Raw genomic sequence first — 17,353 nt, forward strand, 5'->3', positions numbered from 1 at the left:
GTTTCAGTTTTGGTAGTCGTGAAACAATATCGTACTTTTATCGGTGTAAGGAGGAAATTATTTGTTAAGACCGAATGCCACTGCGTTTTTGCGGGTTTAGCATGATGATCGTTAAGAGAGTATTCGGTAGGTCGCTGAGGAATCTGTAAGATACGACGACCAGAACGCGATCGAAGTTAACGCACCAATAATTTAATGTATCTGTTTAAGGAAGAATGGAATCGGTAATTACTACGTTCCTTTTGATTTAGGATACTCGTGTTGCGCTGACTTGGCTTTCTATTACGGTGGATAATAGTACACAGACGGTGTAATTTAATTATTACAATGCAAGGGACGTTTTGATAGACAAAATGTTACCCGTCGTAGAGCAACTTATCCCTCTCTTATGTACCTATCAAAATCTTTGAAAACTAGAAAAAACGCTTTGTTAACTTTATTTAAAATATTGAGAAACGTAAAATTAATACGAACTGACTCGCGCTGAACCTTGTCGTTAAATCGACGTAAATTGCCTTTTAGATCGCATTTTACTAAATTTTAATTTAATCGATTTAAAGTCATAAACTATTAATTTTATTAAAAGTCGCACGATTTTTTTTAATGTAATAAAACTATTACGTTTTCAATCTTTCATCGATGAAAAAATATAGGCAATACCGACGTAATCTGAATAATATTATTTTACTAAAAATATAATACGAACATGTATATACGGATTTCTCAATTTATTTTTTTTTTCGCGTACATTCGATAAAATTTAAACATTTTGTTGTTCTTATTTGAATTTTGTATATTATAGGAAATAAATAAATCGATTTTATAAAAAATTAAATAATAATAATAATTTTCGTATTTCGTAAGATAAAGTAATAAAATTAAAAACAAAATAGTATAAAAAATAAAATACATTACAGGAGACTATTATTTAGCTATAGGAGACTATATAATATAATAAATACAAGAGTAAAAACAAAATAAAAAATAAAAGATGACAAAATAAAGCAAGCGAAACAAGTTTCGTAATAAAATTCAAAATAAGAAGACGGTTTGAAGTTTAAAAAAAGAAAGAGTGGGAGATAAACCAATAAAATTAATTGTCTTAAAAATAACGTATATAAAAGCCGGTTTCTTATTGGTTAATACGTTGGCGGGTCGCTTAGGAGTGAGGGAAAACGGTTAGATTTTAAATTATATGAACTAGCCTTGTGCAGGAGGGGAAACATTACGCCACGAGTGTTCATAACGGCCGGTTGAGAATTTCGACGAACGTGCAGCTTGTCTTATAACATATTTTTATAGTGGTATTTTCCGAATATTGATTTACGTTTCAGTTTTTTTTCCAAGAAGTCTTAGTTTATTTTAACTAATTAAAAAAAACCGTATGTTATTTTATTTTAAATATTCTAAAAAATATATAAACGAACTATGCTAACCGTCGGTGAAATGTGTTTAATATTACCTAATATTAGATCAAATTGTTCTTCATCGTTAAACCGTTTGAATTATTTACGAAGTAATTTTAAAAAGAAAACCGCTATGGCGTCATCTATAATACCGAGATGTCTTTTTGGTAATTCCGATACAAACAATAACGATAACGATTACAATAAAAAGAGTGCCGAAAAATTATTAGATGAACAACTCAAAATCGATCGTGAACGTTTCTTAATTCGTTTTAATTTTGATATATTATCGGAAAGTAATAAATCGATAAATTTATCGTCGAATAAAACAAATGTAGAATCTTCAATTGATGTTATTAAAGGTAACGGTAATTTAATATCTGATGATTCGGAAAAAATTCGATTAGATGATAATGTTAATATCGAATTCTTAAATCGTGAAAAGTCTTACAATAATTCCGCTAATAATAAACAAACGAACACGACAAATGAAAGTAAAACTGTGAATAGTATTACAAATTGTAAGAAATCGTCATCACCGATTAAAACTAAAACGTCTACATCAAATGCTACAGAATTCAAAAGAAGATCATATGTTCAGCACAAGAAACAAACTCATTTAACAGGTATGTACTAATTTATGTTAATTAATTCATTATTAAATTATACCAATTTGTTTTTTTTTTTTTTTTTAAGAAAGATAATTAACGTATAACGCGTTTAGTTTTAGTTACTCTTTTATATTAACTGAATTCACTAAAAAAATATTTTCAGATTTACAATTCTGTTGTTAATTGTAATAGATTTCGCTTGCTTATTTGTTTTATTTAGCTAATTTCTTCATATAACTTGTATAAACTTTATCTTAACACGAATAAAAAAATGATTTAATAAATTATATATTGATTGTGTTTTTTTTTTTTTTAATAACTTTTAACCGTGAAATAAAATTATAAGTTAGTGTATTAATAAAGTAAATTTGTGAGACCGCCAAATTATAAATATATCTTCATTATCTGCTTTTTAACAATTAAATCGTGTTTGTGTCTGTGATTAGATGATTCGTTTAATGCATTTACTTGGATGTAATAATTTAAATATATTTTTAATCTGTTAATAAGTTCATACTCTACGTTACGAGTACTTATTCGTATTTGCTTTAAACAATTTTTTTAAAAGTTTTATAAAATAATTTTAGTCTCGTGTTTATCGTAGAAAAAAATTAAATAATTAAAAAAATAAAACATTACTTTTGAAGGTTTTTTGTACGATTTGTTTGGAAATTAATTAATTTTATCATCTGTATAATTTGCAATCTATTTTAACTATACAATTTTAAACGTTTTATTTTGATTGGTTAGATTGTTTTTTTAAAATTTGAAAACTATTCTTAAATAAAAATGTATTATATTTTTTTGGTATAGTAATTAAAAACAAAACCATTCTGTTTACTATATTTAAATAAAATAATTTTACCGAATATATTAATAATGTGCATCTCATATTTTATTACGGTGTAATTTTCTTAATTTACAAATTTGTGGTTTGATTTGATTATTTGTTTCGTAAAAGTGTATTTAAAAAGAAATGATTTTGAGTTTTATATATAAGTAAGTAGATTTTTTTCAGCGGTGAAATTTCAACTTCATATAAAGTGTATTTCGTAGTTTGGTGGTGCGCTATAAATCGAGGCTGCTTTGCTTTTACTAGTGTACGTCTTGATGACATAAATGGATGCATAAATAAAAATGTAGGCCTATTTTAAAATTAAATTGAAAAAACACTTCTGAGTTCTGTCAGTTTTTCAAGGTTAAAAATTATTGTTTTAGATCAGTATTATACAGTACGGTGTCGTTCTGTAAGCTTTGTACTATTAGGCATAACGTAAGCTTTCTATAAAAAAATTAATATCTTTTTTTACGTATTACATTTAAATCGCGTATATATATATATATATCTATATATGAAATGGAATGATAATTTATACTTATCTTTTTTGTAATTTCTCATTTCGTTTTACTTAATTTATGACTCTTTAAAGGTTCTTCGTTATTATATTTAATTACAAAACTTTAAATCGGTTTTTGCTTAACGATCCAAATTATACAGTAAAAATGTATATTTCTCATCGTAATTTGCATTTTAACGTTTACCTTTACCTTTTGTTTTAATGCGTGAAAAGAGTAACAGAAGAATCAAGCTGTAGATATCTACTATAAATTTAAAAAAAAGAAGAAGTGAAGGCGTTAACAAATTTTGTTGTACCTTAGAAATTCACCGATACACATTGATAACGTAAAATTTTAATAGGGAATAGAAATGTTTTATTATTAAAATTAGATTGATTTTTATCCGGACTACGAGTAGGTTATGTGTAACATTTTCATTTCCTTTGTTTTTGATAAATAACTCAAGAAGTTTCGCCGATTTTTATGAAATTTTTATGAAGTATATTTCGTATCTATTGTGCGACTTTGGGATATATGAAGATTTAAAGAAAACAAAATGGCGGTGTTTATATGCCCATTTTTTACCGATTTAAAAATAAATAAACGTAGAAGTTATTTAATTAAAAATTCCGAATAGTATAAAAAATGTTAAATATAAAAATTATTTTAAATATTTTAATTAAAAATTCAGTTACGTGTAAGGTATTAAATTCTTAGTCGATGATATACGGTTATAGATTTGTATACGTCGGTTATAAAAAGAATATTCCAGTATTTGATTTTTTCCTCTTAAGCCGCTTTCTGGCTTTTACTGATTCTAGTAATATCTCGTATTCTGGACATATTTGAAGTCTAAAGTATTATTTTTGAAGTATTTTATTTTTACACTTTTTTTGTCTTAACAGCACCCAGTTTTTGTAATTTAAAAAAAAAATTTCTCTTTAATGTTGATCTGAAATACTACTGTCATGTTCTGCTAAATTTTCTAAGTAAAAATCTTTGTCTTTTGTCGCTCCAACCCCCTCCATCCGCTCATATGGACAAATATGCATTTTAATACCTCTCTTTTATTTTTGTCTTATTATTTTGTTTTATTTCTTTTTTATTAAAGTAATATGATTTCCGATGTTACTTATAAAGAAGAGCGAGCGCGTATGTGAAATTAAACAATTGTATATACACTTCGGGTAAAAATGCATTTAAATACGCGATTTATTATAACGATTTGATTTAGTAAACAATAAATTAATTTAATGTTTTAAAGAAAATTCCTCTTGGTTTCGGTTAGAAAAAAATTGAAGAAAAAAAATTCTTATTAGCGATCGGTATTAAGGTAATAATTTATTTATATTTAGATAAATGAAGAACTATTTAGGTAAAAATCAATAGCTTTTACCTTATCGTACCATTTGATTATTGTTTTTAATTCGGACAATTTAAATACTACGTTAAGATTTACGTTGCGGTTGACGGTAAGTTTAATGCGATTCAGTCGTTAACTACCTTTTTTCAATCGTTACCGTCGTCTCTACTAAGCGTCGTTCATCCGGCTGAAGTTATTAAGGTCTAGTTTGTCACAAAAACACGTATTTAATAAGTTTAAAATAAATTGTTTTTAGTTTTTTTATGCGCGTCTGTCTAAATGTTTTATCCGGTTTTAGTAGTGTTCGTTTTACGTACTAAACCGATATACATTGTACGTACACTTTCAAAAAGTATCGCTTTATTACGTGTAAAACGCTAAATGAATGTTCACATTCGAATCTAATAATTTCTTTTAACAAAAATCGTGAAATTTTACGCCGTAAAATTTCTCAGTTACTAAATACGATAAAAGCGAATAAATATTAAAGTATCGCAGGCAGAAAAAAAAACATCCGATAAGTTAAAATTCGGTTCGGTTTACATTATAAAATATTATCGTTCTGTCTAATTCGCTACGCTTTCCGTCCCGGATACCTATGAATTATATAGTTTTTAGTCTTGTTAATTTAACGAATTATTTCTTTTTAAACCCGTGCGATTTGTGTTTTTTTTCGGTTTACATAATAGAACAGCGTGCGTGTTTATCTGTATAAAGCGTTACAAAAATGTTTTAAATATTGAAATTTTGTCATCGCAATAAATTTATTTTTATCGGGTAGAATTTTATTATTAATAATACGAATAGCTTTATATTTTCGATTAACATTTTGTAAAATAAATTCCAACCGCTCGAAAAAAAAGTAAGGTAATTTTGAAAATTATAATATCTTATTCCGTTTTAAAATATTACAACCGATCGTTATAATTAAGGTCGGTTTATGTATATAATTATAATATGGCGGTCGAATAAAAAAAAAAAATAAATTAAATAAATTTTCTGAGGTCTTTAACCGGCTTAAAAAAAAAGCGGAAGTTATCGGTAGATTCGGATTTTTGTTTGTAAGGTATAAAGTTCTTTTTTAATTTTGTGTAGGAAGTTTCGATATCGGTTTTTACCGCATAATTTAAACGGAAGACTTTTTAATCGAAAAATTTCACCGCTTAAATAGACAATTTATCCGTACACTTTTTATAATATTATCGATTACAATTACAAACATTAAAGAGTAATCGCATGTATTCTGCTGTCAAGCTTGTAATTAATTTCTTGCAAAAATTTGACAAATTTTATTGTAAAAAAGATTACTCATTTTTTTGCATCTGCAGTTTAGTCATTTCGGAGCACTCTACCTAATTTTTTTTGTTAAGAGTTGTATTTCGTTGTTGTTTCTTTAAATACAGTCGCTGTTTTTCGGCCTATCTAAATATTAAAATAATAAAAAAATAACTTTTTTTTTAAGTTGAAATTTAAAGTATTCAATAAGTTATTTTTTTAAGTTAATTAAATTACTTTATCGCGTTCGCGTATATTAAAAGCGTTAATCAACTATCTTTAATTCAAAGAAGGGCGTATAAAATTTAGCGGCGAAATAGTATTCCGACATTATTAGATAATATATTTTAAATTTATATTATTTTTTATCGGTCTTTTTCAGTACGATTTCGAATATCTGTTAATTTCGGTATATTAATTCCTTAAATTATCGTTGTTCGTTATTTTCACGATCCTTTTAAATAAGTTATTTTGATTAATCTTTACAAAAATTTATTTTTTGCGACGCATTATACAGCATACACCCGTATTTTAAAGGTAAAAAAATTTGAAGCTAGGTCCATCATCGACTTTTAAAATACGTTAAAAGTATTATAAAAATATTAAAAATACACAAATTTTTTAAACTTACGGCGGCTAGCGTCAAAAACTAGTAATTTTCAACAGAATATTTCTAAAAATAATTTAAAACCCGTGTTTCTAGGAAAATCATTACAAAAAAGATAATGTTTTCTTAGATTACACGCGTTGAAAAGCTGTTAAAGTGAAAATATTTGTACGAATTACTTTACCGCCGTTTTTATTTGCGTTATTAAACGAATCGTTTGATGTCTTAATGGAAATCGGTGGGGCCGATGAAAAGTTAGAGGAGCGCAAATAATTATACGCCTCGAAGTATTTTCACCTTATCCGCTCGCTATCTGTTAAAAAATTAAGAATTTACAGTATTTGCCGACCGTATTTTTATACGTTAAACTTCACGAATGTACGCTGTTACTTTCTAATTTGTTACGTATGAAGAAAAAAAAAATTGTTTTATCGTCGTGCATTTAATTTATAGATTTATTATGTAATGCGAGCTTCGTAAATACGATATATGCGTTTATTAAAAACACGCTTTAAATGAAGCGGGGACCTATTTTAATAAAGAGGGTCTTTTAATATAATAAAATAAAATAATGTATATGTTATAATAGTGCACGCTTACTCGCACATACATACTTTATTTCCTTTTTTGTTTTTAGCGTCTAGAAGGCTTCCAGGACCCGCATATGTATGTATATACGTATATATACTCGTAAACAACGCACGCTTATCAAAATAGTACGCTGTGCAAGTTGTATTACGTATACACGCACCCACACACATAATATGCGCAGAACGTAGTATACAAGACAAGCGATATCTTATCGGTTGTAAAAAGCCATGTCCGATTCATTTTTTGTATGATATAACGTGGAAAAAAATATACGCTTTATTTTTATTTTTTTGTAGGCTATATAATATATCGAGTAATAGATATTTATCGTAAATTTTAATAACGAAAGAACCTATTTTATAACGCTATGCTTATTTTAGTAAAACCAAGAAAGTCATACTTTATTGAAGCGTGATCTTTTTTAAAATCGTCTATTAAACCAAGTCTATTTTTTATGCTTTTTCTTTTTAGAATTTCCAATTGATGTTATGTAACGTCCATAAAACTAATTCAAGCCGATATCCCGTGGCGGTGTGTTAGCGTCTCTGCCTTTCATTCGGTAGTCCCCCGGGTTCGAATCTCGGCCAAGCGTGGCGTTTTTCTTACGCTACAAAAATTCTATTTTTATATCCCGCGTACAAGCTTTTCCATGATATCGAGAGAAAAAATAATAGTAATACTAAAATAAATTTTTATTTAAATAAATATGAATTTTGTTTTAATCTTACATATATCTCTCTAACGAGGTGATACATTGGTTTTTTAATTCAGAAATTTTGAGTTCGAATTCCGGTCCTGTAAAGCAAGGCATTTTTAAGACGATGTACTTTTTCTGTTATATTTTTATTTTTTTAGCGATCGGTGTCTGTTTAAAGAAAGCGGCAAACCCTATCGAATCCTTCATCTAAAAAATCGGCAAAGATAAACTAAGTATTAATAATTATATTATTTGTATCTTCCTTCGTTACATTTTACTTCCCTCTATAATAAAATAATAAATAATAATTACCAGTGTTTTTTTTTTTTTTTTAAAGTTGGGTAATCCGGTTTCATTATGCATTTAAAGTATTTTTTAAAAACTAATTTTTATGTACTTATTGCGTATTCTTTTCTTTTCTCATGTTTTGTACGTTAAGCGAATTTGCGTGATCTATACGTCATCAGAATGTATTAGATTAAAGACGTAATTTGAATAATTAAAATACAGAGATGTATTTACCCTTTCGGTCTTTGTTTTTACTTTCATTTCGGTCGGAAGTCATCTATATATACTGTACATGTTATTGCAGCTTTTTGTTTAAATTTTATTTCTCATATTAGTGCTTTTTTTAAACCGATCTTGGTTTGACGGTTTATTCGTATGAATTGCCTTCGGTCCGTGTTTGTTTTATTTTTTCAAAGTACTTCACGGAATTTTACATTTCCGATTTCACAATTTTTTTATCCTACTTTAGTACGTTTTCGTTAGTTTACTTTTTCGAACGATAATATAGTTTTCTAATAAATAGTTCGCTTATATTATCGTAAAAAAGATTACCGAAATAATTTTTTCGATCTAATATATTTTAATTATTTAGTATTTTTAAAATTATTTTATTTTTTGAAAGATTTGGTAAACGTTAAACGATTTTAATCAAGTAGTTGCTGAATTAATAGCCCGTCGAAAACCCGATAAATCACCGAGTAAAACTGAAAATTATTATAAAACCTTTCTCGATAATTATCGCCGATATTATGACACGATATATCGATACGCGGTAATAAGTATATCGATATACAGTATTGAATGCCGTGACGGATAAAACGAAACCTTAACTGGAAACGTTCAAATGGACTACGTTATTCTTGCTTTACAGTCGTTCAAGAGAGTAATGTCTAACTTTCTTTAAATTTGGGCTTCAAAAACGATATTTTATTTGAAGATGCAAATTTAAATTTTTAAAATTATTCCCGATAACTTTTAACGGTGAATTTTCCCTCAGAAAGTTCTCTAAACGGAAAATATTAAAGAAAGTTTACAAAAAATGATAAATTATAATTCAGAAATTTTAAACTCCCTGCGCATTACGATTATTTATTAAACGGTCATCTTAGTACACACGAGAGAGTAGCGACGGTCTATATCATAGATTATCGCTTTCACCCGGCTGCTGTTATAAGAACCGCGCTCTTAAAAACAATTGTTTTTCTATTTCTGTTAGCCTCCGGAACCATCGTCAGGTATTACTTCAGAGAATGAACGAATATGATATGTATGAATGTAAGAGTAATCTTGCACGGTTTCAGGCCGACCGTTCCTGAGATGTGTGTTTAATTGAAACCCAGTCACCAAAGAACACCGGTATCCACGATCTAGTATTCAAATCCATATAAAAGTAACCTTTACTAAAAACAGCAACGGCATTTATTGTTTTTAACGTGGCATATCCTATTTCTGAGGTGAAATTTACATTTTAAATGAGAGGAATTTCTCACTGATTTTTTTTAATTTGATGATTTTTGAAATCTGAAGTATACTGTCAAAAAGTAGAGTATTGAAGCTTTAATTGTTTTCTGTTCGTCTCTCTTACCTTTTGGTTGCAAAGTTAAAGTAGTCTCAATACAAAAAATTTTTATCGTAAAGGTGGCCCTTTAATTATAATTATTATTATTTTTTTTTTTACTAGTGTAGTAGGTATTTAATTTTAGTTTGAAATATCAGGAAAACATACTTTTTGCCTTTATTTTATTCGGCCAACGCCTTTCTAGATCGCCTGAACGCCCCCAATTTTTTGTGGGCCTTCTACCGCCCACTTTGATAACGAATGGTCTATATTATAAACAAATATTAAATAAATAATAGAATGAGATAAATGCGTATTTCATGTGTCGAACAATTGTCTTTTCTTTTTACTGTTTAGCCTCCGGGAATATCCGTTCAGGTATTACTTCAGAGGATGATATGTACGAGTGTAAATGAAGTGTAGTCTTGTACGGTCTCAGTTCGACCGTTCCTGAGATGTGTGGTTAATTAAAACCCAACCGCCAAAGAATACATGTATCCACGATCTAATATTCAAATCCGTATAAAAGTAACTGCCTTTACTAAGAATCGAACGCTGGTACTCTCGACTTCCAAATCAGCTGATTTGGGAAGACGCGTTCACCACTAGACCAACCCGGTGGGTTGAACAGTTATTATTTAATAAACAAGAGATCTACTCTGACGACGGTGATTAAAGTCCAAGTAGCGATGTGAACTTTATAGGCTTTACACCCGTCCGCTTTCGACTCGGACTGCCTTAGAGGATAACCTTACCGAAGAAAATCTTCATTCTAAAATGTCGGTATAATTTTTAGACGCGGGTGTGCTCGTTTTGTAGCTTTTCGTCCGCATTTAAAGATAATTATTTCGTATTCTTTGTTCTCTTTATTTTTTCCAGCGTCTCTCATTCGAGAGAAGGCCTTTTCTTTTCTTCTGATTATTTATTTCCTTTTGATGTTCTTTGGAGGTTTTTCTTCTCGGGAAGCTTTACAATTTTTTAATTTTTTTTTTGGAAATTATTTCTGGCAGTATTAAGTCTTACTTCGTATTTCTTCTAGATTTTTTCTCGTTTGACCTTCCCAAGTTTTAAACTCGGGCGGTATTCCTATTTTCAAAAAAAATATGTATTTATTCGTTAATCTGTCTTCTTCCGTTTTTGAAGGCGGTCATAAGAAGCCATTTCTCTTCGTCTGTTATTTTTGGACGAAAATTGTACAGTCCACAGTTTAATCTTATCCCTAAATTTCCCCCTCTATTGATCGGACCCGATATTTTCCTTAGAATTTTTCTTTTTTCTAAACGTTCTATTGTACCTTTATACCCTATTAAAAATGGTTTTTGAGCCTGTCAAAAAGAGCTTCTGATTTTACTACCGGTTATAATGTCCTAATTTTACCTTTGTAGATAAACATTTTTCGTTATATAAACTCTCGACTTTGATAGACGTTTTTATCAATTTTTCAGCTCTTAACCGCTTAATTTTCATTTCATATTGTTGTTTCCTTCAATGTATTTGAAGGTATCAGTTTTCATAATATTTGGTTGTATTTTTATCGTCGGACTTATATTCCGTGTTTTTCACGTGATTTCTGTAGACCTAATTTTTCTACTCTTTCCTTGGGAAGTACTAACTTCATTAATGCTTTTTTTTTAGCCTAGTTTTATTATAAAAAAATCATCTGTAAAAGCCAGACGGTCTCAAAATCGTTTAGTTCTTCCCAATTTTATAAGCGGAGGCGAAAAATAGTAGAGGTAACCCGTTTCCTTGTCGATTTCGTTTCAGTTTTGAAAGCGTTTCCGTAATTTTAACTTTAGGGGTCCTACTTGTTAGCGTTTATTTAGTTATTTCCAGTTTTCTATTATCCGACCCAAATTCTTTTAAAATTTTGATAAGTGGTATTAACTACGGGAATAAAACAAGTATACTGCTTTTCTCCTGCCGGATTTTCTGCGGCAATGGAGCGCCCAAGAGTATTCTTTCTGGAAGATAAAAATGTGTACAGTAAACAGCGGTTAAAAATCTCATAAGCATCTAAATGATAGAATCGTAACCTTTTTTTTTTTAAAAAAATCTACAACAATCAAGTTTACTTTTTTAGTAGCTGCTTTTAAATATCAGTTTTAAATGTAAAATAAAGTTGTTCTGGATAAGATCATCTACCGTTTCTGAAACCCGCTTGAGATTCTCTCTCTCACTCTTTTTATTTTTACATATCTAGTTTCTTTATTTACTGATGGTGACTTTTAACTTACTAAATACGCGTTTAGTTTTTATATTTTTAATATTGATTTTTACCCAAAATATACACATGAGCGTGTATATGTGTGATGACATTTAAAGAAACTATTATAATGGTTACAAAAAAAAGGCGTTGTCTTTTTTAGTTTTTCAGTTGGTGTATTGGTGAACGCGTCTTCCCTAATCAGCTGATTTGGAAGCCGAGAGTTCCAGCGTTCAAGTCCTAGTAAAGCCAGTTATTTTTACACGGATTTGAATACTAGATCATAGATACCGGTGTTCTTTGGTGATTGGGTTTCAATTAACCACACATCTCAGGAATAGCCGAACTGAGAATGTACAAGACTACAATTCATTTACACTCGTACATATCATCCTCTGAAGTATTATCTAAACGGTAGTTACCGGAGGCTAAACAGGAAAAAGAGAGTTGAAGCCGAAAGCAGAACAGGCCCTCCATTCGGACCGGACCAATGGAAAGTTTAATCGGTATATATAGACACACAAACAATAATGCACACCAACACCCCTTGTTTCTCTACTGATGATCGTTTAAGAATCAAAATGAAATTATTATTTTTTTAATGTAAACTATTCCTAACGTTTTCTTGTTTTGAATTTATTTCAGTAATTTTGTAAAACACTGTGTATCGGATCTTTGTAGCGTAATTTAATCGTTCTGAAACTTTTTAGTTGTACTGTACCGCATATTATCTGTTACATTAGAGTAACCGATTAAATCGGGTAATAATATTTAATTTCAATTTATCGATTTAATTTTTGTCGATTTATATAGATTTTTAAATGCCGCATAAGATAGTTTTTTTAAAATAACTTTAAACGTTTAAGATCGGTTGTTATATTTGACTAAATTATAGGTTTTTATTTTTTTATTTTTGGTTATTTACTTTTTGATAAAATAATGAAATTAATGGTACTATATTGTCGTAAAATATGTTTTTTGTTATCTCTTAAACCGTAATATATTTGAGCTTTATTGTAATCGTTATGACGTTGTAGTAAAATGATATTTTTATTACATTTCTCTGTAATAAAAGTGAAAAATTAAAAATGTATATCTTTATACAAGGTTAAATTATATAGTTCTGTTGTTAATGACCTCGTAAATCATTACGCGTATTTAAATATGATTTTTTTAAAATTAATTTTCATAGTTTTTATCGAGATTTAATTTATTATAAATATTTTATTAGGAATCATTTTATAGGGCGGGAAATTATAAATATTTATTTGTCGCCTAGGTATCTTAAGTTATCTGTACATCACGTTATACCGTACTTTCGATTAAGTACGTATTAAAAACACTAACATCCTTTAACTGGATTGGAACGCTGGTCTTTTAATAACGTGAATAGTTAATTAACCGTATTTTACGGCATCTTCGAAAAGATGTGTTTTAAAACAAGTGGATTCGTTTCGATTTTTGTTTAATAATAACGCATAAATTTTAATGTAGGTTTGATTCCGAATAAATTTAAATAGTTCCATTCCCTTCCCCGTATTTTTATTTAATTTACGTTTACGAACCTGAACTGTAGAATGTCGACTTAACATTTTGTAACGGAAGAGGTATAGTCGATCGTTTGTTGTTATTTCTTATATATATTTTCCTTTTAATTCGGTTTAACGCTTACATTTTAATCTTGATATTGAAATATCTGTTTTACGTATTACGAATTTTATTTTCCTTTACGTTTAGTTTTTATACCTACTTTCAGATTAATAAAACGGCCTACCGACATAGATGCTCTCTTTATAAGATTTTGCCAGTAATTCTGCCGTAAGTGCTATATTCTTACAAACATTTTGAAGATTTCTTTGTACATTTTTTGATACATACTTACATTTTTTGCGTTAAATCTCTTCCCTAAAAGCCATTTTTACTTTCCCGCAGCTATAGCTATATAAAGGGAAAATATGGTGATCAAAATTGGGCGTATCCGGTTTTCACCGAATCTTGACGACTTGATCCCTAAGTTCCCCAAACGACCGAAAAATATCATCGAAATATCCGCGACAAAATGTGCGTACGTATGTGTGTATGATAGCATGTAAATCGCATTTTATCTCCAGAAGTACTTGACCGATTTTCACCAAACTTGATTATATCTCTAGTAGTAGCGGCATCGATTCTATTAAATTTTCAATTCAAAAGATCGGAGGGTGGTGGAAACAAAATCGTCTCCAGATTTTGCACGATTAAGATTTTTTTATAAACAACTTTTGTAAAAAACGTTTTTGCTAAATTTCATCCCCGACCCTAAAAATGGTTTTTATTTTGAAGAGTTATAGAAGGCGGTACAAGGGATGATTTTCGTTGCATTTTTTAAAAATATTTTTGTGAATAATTATTAAAAAAAAATCTTTTGCGTAAAAGTTTTTTTTTTGCTAAATTGCATTTCCACTCCAGAAAATAGTAATTTTGAAATGTTGTAGAAGGCAGTAGTAGATCCCAACTCCGTAGGGGAAGACACCCGCCTTGTGACACTTCCAGTCGCCACACCACCGTCTCGTTCCTAGCCCTGATGGGCTTTAACGAGAGTCGTCTTTCGCCCTCTAACTTTTTACATCTCATAGTAATAAGCCAGCCCTTGTCGGGATGCCACCGATGTAAATGCGTCGGTAGACATTTACATCGGTGATTTTTTAAACTCGATTTTTGCCTTCGCCGTAGGCGACATATTGAATGTCCTACATCGTTTCCCTCTGAACCGGCTAACCGAGTTCGCGGAAGCACGAACCCGCGCCTAGTTTTACTTTTACTGAGCCGGTTCCTAGTAAACGTCTCGTAAATTCGAGGCAAATTAAATTAAATAACGACATACCGTCAAAAATTTTGTTCGCGACCACGAAATTTAGGCCTAGTTCCCTTAGCGAACTCAAACTTTCAGTTTGTATCCCAGACGTAGGTTAATTTACGGACTCCGGTCTGGTCTACAAGGAACAGGCGGACAGACCTCCTACTCCTACTCAGCTCCATCGCAGAGTCCCCTGTGATATTTACTTGCTTCTACCATCCCCAAGATGCCGCTACACCTCACGGCTGCATGTGATCCATGCCCTCGGCAGTGCAGTCGCCGTTCCGCCGACAAACGCAGTAGTACATCCCAACCCCGTAGGGGAAGACACCCGCTTTGTGACTCTTCCGGTCGCCACAGCATCCCCTTCGTTCCTAGATCTGATGGACTTTAACGGGGAAAAAAGGCATTAGTAGAGCGGGTCTTTTTCGTTATTTTTTTTTTATATTAGCATTCGTTGGATCCACAAATTTGTTTCCTATCAAAGCGGGGTCTTAACCCAGTCACCCCCCGTTACATACTTCACAACCCACTTGTCAGACTACTGCTGCAGTCGTCTGCTTTGTTGTGACGTCTTAAGTGAGCGATAGAATTAAATAAATGAATATTTAAAGTGTAAAAATTTATTTAAACTTTCCGCTAGTACCGTCACACCCGCACTAATGAAATACGGTATGCGCGCACGCTTTAGTTCGAACGATTGAATTAAATAAACAAAAGATATTATATTTAAATAAAATGTTAAATATTTTTAATTAAGTGTGTGTGTAAGCCGCGTGACAGGAAAGTCCTACACCTCTGTTGTCAGATTTTTTAGGTTAGGAAACAAGCGATAGTCACTAGGAGCGGAATCGTTATCAACCGTCACAAACCGACGTAAAACATCCTCTGGATCGCGCCGAAAGAGCTGTAGACGATCGCTTGAAATGTTTTTCGGTACTGTTTTTGGTCGGGCGAGAGCAAACGCGGCATTCGTGTAGAGCACAGTCTGTTCGCGCTCAAATGTTCGTGTAAAATATTGCGCTCGCGTTCTTTTGACACGCCTACAGACTCCGCTAATTCGTTCACCGTTACTCGTCGATCTGCCAAACTGATGTTATGCGCTTTTTCTATCGATTCTGGGGTAATTCAGAGGGCCGTCCACCGCGCGGTTCATCGCTTTTGAACGTTGTTTGTGCGCATTCGATTCATTTTAAACTCTGCGACCCGGCGTTTAACTGTCGTATTTGATGGAGAAGACTCTCCCGATGTCGTATCGAGTTCTTATTCAATTTCCTTTGCGCTAAACCTTTCAGAAAAAAATACATACCGTTTTACAAAAATCGCCCTGACTCTCCACTTCGACGGATTGTAAATACTATTATGCTAAAGCGATACAGCGACATGAAACGGTTATAGTAAAGTAATGAAGAGTGGAATTGTGCGACGCCGTTGAGGAATTAAGCGTACTTACACCTACATTTTTTATTAAACAATTATATCCTCATATCGTTCTAATATTCAAAATATTTTCGCGCGAAATTTACATTAAAAAAAGGATTATTAGAATATATTTGACAAAAAAAAAAAAATCTTGTTATCAGTGAGCTACGCTCGGTTGTAATATTAGTGTTAGACCATAGTTTGCGCCCGTAGAGTCCGAAATCGTTATTTAGAAAATTATGAATGTTAAGTTATCCGTGCGTTTACGGTTTATAAATGTGCAATCTTTGATGTAAAAAACGGTCGCTTATTCTTAAAAGATAATATCCGCTTCCTTAAACAGGACAACAGAAACTATACTCGCGTAACTCGACGCATTACTTTCGAAAAAGTTACCGTACCGTTTAAATACGATTAAAGAATTTTATTTTACAGCGACGGTATTTTCCGATGAAGTTTGGATAATAGAAGAAACGTTATAACTTAAGAAAATTTAATTTGTTCAAATAAGATTTCAAACAACTCGGTTCTACGGAGGAAATAAAAACCGGACTATATAATTCCTCAGAAATTATTTTAAAAGAACAAGCGTCGAGAGACATCGAATCTCGCCAAGCATGTAGGAAAGGAAGCAAATAAAATTCTACAACGATGATTAGAGAAACAGTAACAATTGAAAACGGTTTCCTTTAATTACGACGAAAAGCGAGAAACATAAATTTTAAAAAGATTTACCGATCGTCGAGTGATTTCGGCATTAGTAGTTAATATTTTTAGTTTTGTTTTATCGGAATAGGTCGCATAATTTCTGATATATGGATATAGACAGGTCGATAGCGGTTCTGTACCGGGTTTTATTTAAGATTTATATACCTCGCTTAAAAAAACTTTACGTATATTTGAAATCGGATTCTTGTTATTCCTGAGAATTGACTTTTGCTATTTTGCTGTTAATGACCGGTCGCATTACCGTTACGGTTATTCAACGTAAAGTATTATTAATAAAATTTCCCGTACATCCGTGGTGTTTACGTTAGAAGGTACAAAGTTCAAATTTTGATCGCGGTATAAAATTTCAGTTAAATATTCTTCCGCGCCGGTTTCATTATGCTCGTTCGGATACTTGATACTTTTGATTAATTATCGGATACCGCGTCA

At 30.8% G+C, this 17,353-nt stretch overlaps 1 protein-coding gene across 1 annotated transcript in view; it reads left to right on the forward strand.

Annotated features, from left to right (window-relative positions):
• The first annotated feature begins 1,237 nt into the window (after positions 1 to 1,237).
• LOC142332493 (uncharacterized) overlaps positions 1,238 to 17,353 on the forward strand; it is a 30,406-nt gene continuing 14,290 nt past the window's right edge. Inside the window, exon 1 of the mRNA XM_075378944.1 lies at positions 1,238 to 2,032. Within this exon, the coding sequence (XP_075235059.1) occupies positions 1,429 to 2,032 (604 nt within the window). The 5' untranslated portion in view covers positions 1,238 to 1,428. The remainder of the gene's footprint in view (positions 2,033 to 17,353) is intronic.

Source organism: Lycorma delicatula, chromosome 11 (genome assembly GCF_047948215.1).
Source record: "Lycorma delicatula isolate Av1 chromosome 11, ASM4794821v1, whole genome shotgun sequence".
NCBI lineage: Eukaryota > Metazoa > Arthropoda > Insecta > Hemiptera > Fulgoridae > Lycorma > Lycorma delicatula.